We start from the raw sequence: 12,407 nt of genomic DNA, 5'->3' as shown, positions 1-12,407 counted from the left end.
TCTAGGAGAAAGAAAAAATGCTGCAGGGAATGACCGAATTGGCCACGCTAACCACTGTCCCTGTGCTGAGGCATGCTCTGCATCTCTTCTTCAGGTGAGGACATCTCCTACCCCACAAGTAATTGGAATGTGGCATACCTTTTTCTGGTAATTAAATTTTAAGGTACGGGCCCTGTAATAATTTATAAATATGCTGGGCAGTAAATGCAAGTGGATCTTTTAAAACAGTGGGATTTCTAGACAATAATTAAAAGAGTTAATATTTCAGTGTGGGCCATACACACACAAACGAAACACAGAAAGGATTGTAAGTCAAGTAGTTAAATGTGATACTGGTCTGTACTGGGCGGTTCTGAAAGTAAAAATGGGTTATTAGTGCATCAGGTACAGGTACTTGAGGAGCATGTCTGTAGGAGCATGAAGAAAGCATCTTTAGCTGTATGTGCCCCTGTGAGGCTTTATGCCTTAGGTATATGGTATTAAACATCAGGGAACCTGAAAATATAAAATAAATTTTTCCCCTGTGTTTTATTATCAGTGTAGACGTTAGTGAACAGTGCATGGCCTCTGACATACCAAGATTTCTCTTGGTTAGAAAGTTAAGTGTAAATCTTTAGCAACAAGTGTGAAAATGAAAAATGGTTGTCATTTGTTTTCATTCAAAGGTTGGAGGTTAGGTAGAAGTGGATATCTGTAAATGTTCAATGCCTGGAATTAATGCTGAGCTTCATGGTATCATTCTCTAAGTAAATAATTGTAAACAGAAGTCATTAGAGATTAATTTGGAGAGCTAGTTGCTGTAATAAAAATAACCCAGTATGTTTTCAGAATTTCTAAAGGAATAAATAAAGTACTAAATTTTACTTAGTCATAAATTGGGCTAACACATGAAGGCTGTTGAATAGCATAAAGGATATTTTAATAATAAATTTTCTGTGAAAGTGTGGGTTTTAGGGAAAAAAATTCAAGTTCATGCCTTCTGTGGATTTTGTCTCAAAGGAAGACCAGTGTAGTTAGGCCATCTTTTTTGGGGAGATGCTATTGGCAGGGGACACTATAGCTGCAGACCATATTTGTGTTGTCCCTGCTCATGATGCTGTGCCCCTGATGCACTGGCCCCGTTATTTAGGAAGACTTGCAGTGAACCACATAGCTGATGAACAAGGGCCTTCCTTCTGCCTTTTCTGTGGTGTCTAAACAATCCTGGGCTAAAGTTCTAGGCTTGTTTCTGTTTGTGTTATCAGCAACACAGAGATCTGGATTGACAAAGCATCTTTTATTTGCAGTATTTTCTATGAGGTAACAAAAGATCTTTCCAGATAAAGGTTTTTTTTTTTTAATTGGAACAAAAAAAAAAGGGGGGAAAAAAGAGGGGAGGGCAAAAAAAAAAAAAAGAAAGATGGACATACAGAGGTTTTGGGATTTGGATTTTTTTTTTTTGTACACACATTATAATTGTCTGTTTACTTTGTATGTAGTAATGCATTTAAGAATGTGCTTTGTGATTGTGGTCAGCTTTTCTGAAAGACTGTTTTAAGTAGCTTTGAAGTATTTCCTGTATTACTATATTTTTATAATGTACTAAGGAGAAGAAATTTGTCCAGTAAAACAAACTTTTTCTGGGCATTAAATTGGTTATTTTATTTATTTTGTTTTAAATCGACCCTTTGTTGGTTATAATATATAAATCTTAAATGCTTGAATATAACGTACTTTTCATTACTTGGCATTATTTGGTCAGTGGGAAGAAAAAGGGGAAAATTAATGCAATACCCCTTGCAACAAAAAGACTATGATCATTCTGGACTATCATATCTCATTTCTACATAAAATTAATTCATGATAATGCCAGGATTTTTTTTTTTAATGTTTCTTGTTAATTTTGTAGACTGGACTCTTCTGTTTGCATTCTGCTGCACTTTTTACTGTTTTTTGTATATATATATACATATATATATATGTATATACACACACATATATATATATATGTATATATACTGTTTTTACCAGTATATTTTACTAGTTTCTGTGTGTAGCAATTCTTGTTTATCCCCAGACAGCAAAGATTGGTCAGACTCATTGGTCCATGTCTTCCAAATCATTAACAGGTTATGCACAAGCAATTCCTTGTTGGCACCGTGCTTGTGTGGGGCATTCAATTAGGCTGGTAGCATCAGCAAAATCTTGGGATGTCTCCAGAGGCTCTGGTGTTTCAGACTGGTGTTTCAGGCAGCAGCATTGGGAACACACTTTACCTGAATGAGGCTGAACAGCGCTCTTACCCAGAGACCCACGTGTTACGTCTAAAATGAAGGTTTAGCAGAGTTGTAAGGTTGGGTTTTGTGTAAGATCCATAACTGATGGTTTTTTCTAATAGGTATCAGCTCTTTTTTTCATGTAAAATTAGAGAAGATGAATGACACATTTTTGGAGATATTTTCATGGAATCGTAAAATATGGTTTTCAGTGCTGCCAAATATATTTGGCACCCAGTGCTAGTATTAAGTTGAATTACACATTTTTAATTAGAAAAACATTCCCTCGTAACTAAATTGCTGGCAGGAGCAGATGACCAAAGTGCAGCTGACTATGCAAGAGGTGGTCATCTCTCCAAATCATAACATCTGGTTTGGAGTAAAAAATATTTCTCAGCCAAATAGTCAAACTTTAATCTTTCAGTCACAGTGTGGAACAGGTATTTTTGTTTGTATTCCATGTAGTTCAATGCACCAGAGCTGATGCAGTGACTGACTTGCTTCACCTTACTACACAGACTATGACTAAACACTTCAATAATTATTGGCATAAATGAGGTTATTACTGTTATTGTTACTAACTCTGTTGTAGTTCTTCAGGCCAAGGCACATAGTATTTCAGTAGATTCTTATTAATAGTTAATTATTGTTACTGTTTTCTATAAAAAGTATTAAGACCTTTAGCTAGCAGTCTTGGTATCCTTGGAGAGAGTATGGTTCTGTCTGTACCTCTGAAATGATATGCTGACTGAAAATACAGCAAAGCACAATTATTGCTTTTTCTGTCATTTGATAGGAATTACTATGTGTATATGCATTTAGAGTGAAGCTGAAAAAATATGAATTACTCAAATGAGCAATTTACACTTCTTAGTACTATGCATTTATACTGAGAAAGCTGCTAGTATTTTTTAAAGCATTTTAAAAAGTATTTACAAGCATGCTTAGCAAGTGGCTCATCCTCTGATTTAAAGAGTGTGCAAAACTTGTTTTATCTACCTACCTTCAATGTTTGCAACCTTTTAACTGCTTTTCAATTTTTAGAAATTTGCTTGTTTGCAACCTTTTAACTACTTTTCAATTTTTAGAAATTTGCTTGAGAAGGACCTATTTATTTTAGCTGCAACTTTAAATGTATTGATTTGTTCCAAGGTATTTCAATTTCTGCTTTCATTTCATTGAAATGCTGTTGGGTTGCTTTTGCCTAAGTTAGTACAGACTTTCTTTCCTGTGTCCTGTTCCTTTCAAGTCCATCAAATTCTCAAAGATAAAATCTGATACAGCTATTCAATTTCTTTAAAAATACTGAGATTTATAGTAATTTCATAGAGTTGGAATTCAGACTGCTATGTAACATATATTATGACACAACATTCAGTTGCATGCATTTTATTTTATTTGTACATGTTCCATAAGATGCTCGTGTCCTTCATTTAGGGAACGCGTGGTTCTTATTGAATTTGTCGATGTTCAGTGCTTTTTGTGGGGAGCAAGTCAAGGATGAAAATTTAAAGATACTTCTGAATCTGGAATTGCTTATAGACTTATTTTTTACTTGGAATTTTCACTGAAGTTCGCACTATTAAATCATGATACCCTTGAAAATACTTTGGTTTACACTTTCTGCGGATCATAGCTCTGCATAACTTTAGACACTGCCCGAAGTGAAGAACATTATGGCATTTCTATGCACAAAGACAGGAGTCAAGGGTTGTTTTGATTACGGGATTTGACCTAGTGTTCTGCAAATGCTTATTATAATAACCTGATCTTAAGTGTGAAATTTCTTTTTTATAGTACCTTTTAAACTACATTGTCCGGCTTCTCTAACCAAAACTAAGGCCTATTCGTGCAAGATAGCGTATGTACATTTACCAAAAAAAACCCGAATGGTGTGTTAGGTCCAATAGCTGAGACTGTATGTTGGTGACAGGAGGGAGGAGAAAGCTTTGTGATTAGAAGGTACTGTTGGCATCACCAAAGACAATGAGAACATAAAAAGTTGAAACCTTGGGTGACGGACATTGCAGTGATAGTTGTGATTTTTCTAATGGAATCGCACGTGGTTTTGTTGTTGTTTTTTGCAATTTGTTGGTGGAGTTTTTGAGTGTCTGAACTGTGAAGCTCCTTCACAGTAGGAGTTTTTTTTTGTTTTGTTTTTTTTTCTGGGGAGGAAGAAAGCCAAAAGTCTGCTTGCTGACTGCAGAGATATAAGTGGTATTAAAAACCATTACCAAAGCTATGGAAAACCTGTTTTTTCCTCTGTCATTAAATAGCGTGTACCAGTGTTAGAAAAATTGAATTAGAATAAGTTAAAGTGTCTTTTTTTGATATTTCTAAGTTATTTCCTTGGTATATAAAGTTCAGTGAGGTTATTTAGTTTTTTCATTACATCTGATAGTGTTTCAGAACTTTTTTCTTTTTATGTTTTCTATTTTTCTATTTTAATCTAAAGCCTGTCCTTTTAGCTTTCTGTGTCACAGGTAAAAGAATGGGGAATGTTTGTTGTTTCGGGCATAAAATTTAGAAGACAGTATCTGGACTTTTGCTAAAACAAACAAAAACCAACCAAAGAAAAATACCACCAGAAAACAGAGCACATTATATTACATGGCCAAAATCTTGAAGCTGCTTTTCTACTTATGAGAACTCTCTTGAGCTTTGTAGCTTCTCTGAACACTGGACTGTAAATACCTTCTCTAGGTGGAACATAGAGGCTTTGTGCTTGGAGCCAGGAGAGCAATTCTGAGCCTTCTTCATATTTCCCAGCCCTGAGGGCAAGTCAGCACCATCTTCCTCTGTTGCCTGGTTGAATGCCAATGGAGGACTGCCCTAGGTTCTGTCCTCATGGGAAAAAAAAATCCCCTGCTGCTTCTTTGTTGTCCATTTTTGTTGCTTCTTGTTAATTTTTAAGATATACAATATATACCATTCAGGAGACTTTTCTTCCCCCAGATGTGTGTAGCTTTTGTTTTATTTATTAAACTACTAAGCTATTTATTATAGCTCTTCTGCCAGTAAGAGATCTGGGAAGGGCGGGGGTATTTGCTGGAGTTCTTGAAGCACAAAAGATTGTGTTAACGCCACCTATTGCATGAATACTTTATTCACTGACACATACACACACATACCCACATACTTACCAATACTTCCTAGTTAAAAACCGAGATGATGATCTACTGTGTTGTAGTGCAATTGAAACATCCCAGAGGATATGTCTGGTTATCTTAAAACTTCTGCTGAAAGTCAGTGGCTTTACTGTTTTCACAGCCCTCTTGAACTGCTTTACTCCCTGGGCTCCCTAGATTGTTGCCTGCTTTGCCCTGAACTTTTCTGTTCAGCTGACTTTGTTGAATTCTCTAGCGAGTGACCTTAGACCTTAGGAGATCTGCATACACCTACTGCTTACTAGATAAGCTGTCAAAAGTGAAATTGTGTGCGGGCAACCATCAAGCTTACAAACCAAAACAACTAGTGTTTGCTTTTTAGATGCTGTTTGATGTTCTGAAATGAAATATTTAAGAATGGTTAGCATTTGGAAAGGAGGGATTTGAGATTTGGTTTTTGTTCCAGTTTAATTTCTTGCTGTAATATATTCTTGTTGTAATATATGCTGCATGTGTTATTCTCCAACAGAAGACCTCTGTTCAAATTATTTTTTAGGCTATGCTTTTAATTATTTTAAAAAAATTTGGGAGTGTTTTAAAATGTGTTGACTATGCTTTTAGTAGTATTTAGAGCAGCAACATGCAAACTTTTATCAGAAAAATTACAGGTCCAAAGAGTATAGAAAAACTGTTCTACAAGATGTGTAAGAATATCATGACTAATACAGCGTTTATGCTGTTACAGCCATAATAACATTTGGTGTTTTATTTGTATGATGAAAACAAGCCAGATTGTCAAAGTAATTTTCAGAGTGCTTACATGTTTTTTTCTTAGGATTTAGCAGATAACCAGAATGCCTTTTCTCTAATATAGTATTTCATGTTTGCAGGTAATATATGCTCTGAATACTAAAAATGATGAACACGAAGCAGCTATCCAAGCCCTTAAAGATGCTCATGAAGAAGAAATTCAACAAATTCTTGCAGAGACCAGAGAGAAGATCTTGCAGTATAAAAGTAAAGTGGCAGAAGAAATGGATCTCAAGAGAAAGATTCAGGTTTTGGAAGAGTCACTGGAAGATCATAAAAAGATGAAACATCAGGCCTTGACAGAATTTGAAGCGTATAAGGATAGAGTTGAAGATATGCAGCTTTGTGCAGAAGCTCAGCATGTCCAACGTGTAGTGACCATGTCAAGGGAAGTAGAAGAGATCAGAAAGAAATTTGAGGAAAGGCTACGAAGTTTCATACAGTTGCAAGTGCAGTATGAGAAGGACAAGCGTACAGCCCTGGAAGACTTAAAAGCTGCCCATAGGCTTGAGATTCAAGAACTTCTCAAGACTCATCAGAGTCAGAACGCTACCTTAAGTAAGGGGCAAGAAAAACTAGAGGAATTGCATAGACTGGAGCTGGAAGACTTAAACAATAAAGTTGAAGAGTTAAGGCTGGAAAGAAAAAAACTCATTGAGGACTATGAAGGCAAACTCAGCAAAGCTCAGTCCTTCTATGAACATGAACTTGACTCTTTGAAAAGATCGCAGCTTTTTACAGCAGAAAGTCTACATGCTTGCAAAGAAAAAGAAGTGGAGCTGAGAAAAGAATTTCAAAACCAGGAAAGTATGTTACGGAAGAATCTGGGAAAGCTTAAAACTGAATTGCAAATGGTCCAGGATGAAGCTGCCAGTCTAAGGGAAAAATGCCAAAAACTTCAGGTGGCTCTTGGTACAGCAGAAAACAATGTTCAGGTGAGACTGATGGTGCTATTCCCAAGGTTGTGAACTTTCTTTTCCTATTTATTCTATCTTTACATGAGGCTGGTAGGTTGAGGTAATGGGAGTGTGTAAACTTAATTTTATGTCACTCTTTCTTGCTTATCATATTCTAAATTTTTTCATTTATTTATATTTTTAACTTAATTGTTTAATTAACAATGTTTTCACAAGCAGTAACTGAAATACTGCACACATTTTCGGTAGATTACTGGTTTTGGCTGGGGTAGAGTTAATTTTCTCCATAGCAGCTTGTAGGATGCCATGTCTTTGATTTGTGCTGGAAACAGTGTTGGTAACAAGGATATTTTAGTTATCTCTGAACAGTGCTTACACAGAGTCAAGGCCTTTTCTGCCTCTTAACCCACCTCAGCAGCAAGGAGGCTGGGGGTGCACAAGGACTTGGGAGGGGACACAGTCAGGACAGCTGAATCCAGGTGACCACAGGGGTACTCCATACTCTATTGGTGCCGTGCTCAGCATATAAATGTGGGGGAAGGAAGGGGACAGATGTTCAAAGTGATAGTGTTTGCCTTCCCAAGTCACTATTATGTGTGATGGAGCCCTGCTTTCTTGAGGATGCCTGAACACCTCTCTGCCCATGGAAAGTGGCAAATGAATTCCTTGTTTTGCTTTGCTTGTGTGTGTGTGGCTTTTATTTATTAAACTGTCTTATCCCAACCCACAAGTTTTTCACATTTACCCTTCCGATTCTCTCTCCCATCCTACTTTGGGGGTAGTGAGCAACCAACAGTGTCATACTTAGCTGCTTACCCAGTTAAACTCCAACACAATTTTATTTAGTGTGTTGGGTTGACCCTGGCTGGATGGCAAGTACCCACCAAAGCTGTTCTATCACTCCCCTCCTCAAGGCAGGGAAGAGAGAATATAATGAAAGGCTCATGGGTCAAGATAAGAATAGGGAGAAATCACTCACCAGTTACCATCAAGAGCAAAGCAGACTCTCAGGCTGGGGAAAAGGAAATCCAATCAGAGTAGGATAATGAGAAGTAAAACTAAATCTTAAAAGCACTTTCTTCCCACCCCTTCATCCTTTCTGGGCTTAACTTTATTCCCAGTTCTCTATCTCCTCCCCCTCCAGCTGCACAGAAGGATGGTGAAGGGAGGTTGTAGTCAGTTCATCACACGTTCCTCTGCCGCTTCCTCTTCCTCAGGGGGAGGACTCCTCACACTTTTCCTCTATTCTACATGGGGTCCTTCCCATGGGAGACAGTCTTCCACCAGCTTCTCCAACATGAGTCCTTCCCATGAACTGCAGTTCTTCACAAGCAGTTCCAGTGTGGATCCCTTCCATGGGGTGCAGTCCTTCAGGAACAGACTGCTCCAGTATGGGTCCCCCACAGGGTCACAAATCCTGCCAGGAACCTGCTCCAGTGTGGACTTTCCACAGGGTCACAGCCTCCTTTGGGCACCTGCCTTGGCATGGGGTCCTTCATGGGCTGCAGCAGGACAACCTGCCTCACCATGGTCTTCATCACAGGCTGCAGGGGAATCTCTGCTCCAGCACCTGGAGCACCTTCTCCCTCTCCTTCTTCACTGACCTCAGGGTCTGCAGGGCTGTTGCTCTCACATACTTTCGCTCCTTGCTTCTCTGGCTGTGATTGCTTTTGCGCAGTAACGCTTTCTCTTTTTTTAAATCTGTTATTCCAGAGGTGCTCCTGGTGTCGCTGGTGGGCTCGGCCTTGGCTAGTGGTGGGTCTGTCTTGGAGATGCCTGCCATTGGCTCTGTCAGACACATGGGACGCTTCTAGCAGCTTCTCATAAGAGCCACTGCTGCAGCATCCCCTAGGGTAACAAAACCCTGCCACACTAACCAAGTACATTTGGAAACTAAAGTTTCTTATCCCTAAAGAGAGACAAGACATCCCAGAAATACGAAGACTGGGGATTTTTTTGGTCAGCAACAAATAGGACTGGGTATGCTGGACTTAAATAAAAAGATTCTGAAATTCTGCTCATTTTTTTGGTAACTGGGCTGAGGTTTGAAGAACAGCAATTTCTGTGGGTAAGCTTGAGCGTCTTGTCTTGGATTTATAGTTAATCTCAATTTACAAAGCCTTAAATGTGATGGTCGTAGTAATTTTGGAAGCATCATTGGTAGAGCTAAGATGGGCCATGAGCTTTTCTCATTTACTGTCTAATTCCAGCCCATCTTTTGGACTGTCCTTCCTTCTTGTGTAAAGGCTACACAACATAGTGAAGGAAGACCGCTGCCTTTATCAAATGTTAAATTTAGAATACACTTTTCCAGTTTCCCAGGGGGCCTGCCAAGAGTTCATTTCCAACTCTGTTCAGTTAGCGAAGCAGAACTCTTGCCCTTCAGTTGACTGCATTGAGAAGGTAGGTTTCTGGCAAGCTGCAGTGAAGAGGAAACCCAATGTATGTTGATCATTCCTGCAAGAGGAAGAGTCTAGTAGAGTATTGGTAGCAGATTTTAAAGTCAGTTCCTACTCTGATCACTGTGGTTGAGATGATCAAAAGCATCATCTAATGTCTATGTTTCATTACCTGTCCTGTACAGTGTTTTTCTCAGTTCTCTTTTCTGCTTTAATTTCTGAAATGACCCTTTACTATTTCAGTAACTTGAATTATAAGAAATCTGTATTTCCTTTTAAAACAGAACAGGATTTTCTTTTCCTTCCTACGTGGCTGTGAACACATCATCATGCTATCCAGGATATGCTATTGTGAACCAGTGCATCAGACTTAAGGCATATTTGAAATTTAGAATCATAGAACCATAGAATAGTTTGCGTTGGAAGGGACAGTAAAGATCATCTAGCTCCAGCCCCCCTGTCATCGGCAGGGACACCTTGTGCTAGACCAGCTTACTTAGAGCCCCATCCAGGCTGATCTTGAACACCTTCAGGGATGGAGAGTTCACAACCTCTCTGGGCAATCTTTTCAAATGCTTCACCACCCTCACAGGAAAGAAAGCATTTCTTCCTAATATCTAGTCTAAACCTACCCTCCTTCAGCCAAGGCCATTCCCCCTTGTCCTGTCACTACATGCCCTTGTGAAAAGTCCTTCTCTGAGTCACTTTTTAGTCCCCCTTTAGGTACTGGCAGGCTTCTTGAAGGCCTCCCCCAGAACCTTACCTTCTCCAGGCTGAACATTCCCAACTGTCTCAACCTGTCTTCATAGAAGTGTTCCAGCCCTGTGGCCAGTGAGTGTATTCCTCTGGAGTTGTTCCAACAGGTCCTTGTCTTTCCTGTGTTGGGGGCCCCACACCTGGACACGAAATACTGCAGGTAGGGTCTAACAAGAGCAGAGTAGAATGGCAGATTCACTTCCCTTGATCTGCTGGCCACACTCCTTTTGGTGCAGCCCAGGATACAGTTGGCTTTCTGGGCTGTGAGTGCACATTGCCGAGTCATATTGAGCTCTTCGTCCCCAGGTCCTTCTCCTTGGGGCTAATCTCGATGCATTTTCCACCCAGCCTGTATTTGTGCTTGGGATTGCTCTGACCCAGGTGCAGCACTCTGCACTTGGTCTTGTTGAGTTTTGTGAGGTTCACACAGACCCACATGTCAAGGTCTCTCTGGGTGTCATTCCTTCCCTCCAGCACATTGACCGCACACCACACAGCTTGGTGTCATCAGCAAACTTGCTGAGGGTGCACAAAATCCCACTGTCCCTGTTGCCAAGAAAGGTGCTAAAAAGTGCTGGTCCCAGTACCGACCTCTGAGGAACATTTGATTTAAGTAAATGCCCAGCTCTCATTTATATGTCTCCATGTGCAGCTTAAATCTGAGTCAGTACTAAAAGCTCAGAGTTGCAATGAAGGACACTGTAAACTGCTGTGAATATATGATGTATTTTTTAATGTGAAGAACTCTCACATATTGGAAACCAGGTTTCCAAAGTTGGCCCCCAAACTCTGTGGACCATTTTACAGTTTATATTTTTTCATATATTTTGAATATTGTCATGTTTCTGTTATGCATTATTGTCATGCCATATAGCCACTATATTGTTTTTCCAAAAATATTTTTAAAGTATTACATATAACACAAAATCAATATGGCAGTAATATTACACTATTTCAGCTTTTGTATGAAGAAAACTTGTTTGCTGAAAGGTCTTTTCTGTGCCTTTTAACCTAATGCTCATTTAAATTTACATGATGATAACAGGTATTGTTCTTCAAACCTCTAGGTTCTTCAAAAACAGCTAGATGATGTGAAGGAGGAGGAGATGTCATTGTTAAGCAAACACAAAGAAGTGGAAAGCGAGCTCGCAGCTGCTAGAGAGCGCTTACAGCAGCAGGCCACTGATCTTGTTCTCAAAGCCAGTATGTATGTCAGTAACTTAATCTGGAAGTGAACTTCATCCTTTTATTCTAACCTTTCCTTTTTCTGTCAACCTTGTGCAGGTTTAGAGTTTCTGAAGACTGTTTAATGCTTTCCATAGAAATTTGCGACAAGTTTTGGTATTTTTTTAACTTTTTTGATATCACATGCATTGTACTTAAGACTCTTTTTTTGTGTACTTATTTCTCCAAATGTTCTACTTGAATGGCGTGTACATATCTTCCAGGCCTTGGAACTGCATTTGTGCAGAATGCTTATGCTTATATTTGAACAATATAGTGGCCAGCAGGGGCCCAAGACTGCAAGGTTCTATTGGATGCAAACATCTGAAAGGAATAGGCTTGCCACCTGTTCCTTGAATATCTCAAATGGGAATCTGAGATTCCCATTTGTGAGGCACTCATAGAAAAATTGATGACCTGAGATGGTTGGGGGAAAAAAGCCCCTGTTCTCATACACTTTTCAGCCATTACTGTTTCGTTCCTTAGGCAGAAGCATGTGAGCGGTTCACCAGGCCACCCCAAATAAAGTGGAAATAAACTTAAATATCCAGGCTGTTTTTCCATATTACTAATGGCATCAAGTCAGCTTGCCTGTGATTGAGTCCAGCCCTGGTGTCCTCTGGCTTTTAGCTTTACCAGAAATTCCTGTACGTCTGTGCTGTTGCCAAGCTCAGTGGCACTGTCAGTGGTACGTCTTTGTTTTACAGTGCATCACTGTGCAACAAGAACCAGGATCCCTGTTTACATTGGTGCCACCAAGCCATCCCCATGTAATGTAATTGGCTTCCAGCCTGTTTCCAAATGGTTTCTGACACTGGCCCACTGCCATCTCCTTGATTTTCAGCTCATACTGTCAAAAATCCTGCTTCAAAGAGCCTGAATTCTCATACTTAATTACCATACAGAGTGTTTACTCATCGTATTGCAATTTCAGAACAC

The 12,407-nt window shown here is 39.3% G+C and overlaps 1 protein-coding gene across 6 annotated transcripts in view; it reads left to right on the top strand.

The window, feature by feature from the left end:
* FAM184A (family with sequence similarity 184 member A) overlaps nt 1-12,407 on the top strand; it is a 77,744-nt gene that overhangs the window by 21,827 nt on the left and 43,510 nt on the right. For all 6 annotated transcript variants that reach the window (XM_017828093.1, XM_017828078.1, XM_017828123.1 and 3 more), the window contains exons 2-3: nt 6,253-7,107; nt 11,312-11,447. In XM_017828093.1, coding sequence (XP_017683582.1) covers nt 6,253-7,107; nt 11,312-11,447 — 991 coding nt within the window. The remainder of the gene's footprint in view (nt 1-6,252; nt 7,108-11,311; nt 11,448-12,407) is intronic.

Source organism: Lepidothrix coronata, unplaced genomic scaffold (genome assembly GCF_001604755.1).
Source record: "Lepidothrix coronata isolate B3197 unplaced genomic scaffold, Lepidothrix_coronata-1.0 Scaffold5, whole genome shotgun sequence".
NCBI classification, from domain to species: Eukaryota; Metazoa; Chordata; class Aves; order Passeriformes; family Pipridae; genus Lepidothrix; species Lepidothrix coronata.
Note: the sequence above shows the minus strand (reverse complement) of the source record. Positions and strands in the feature narration are given on the sequence as shown.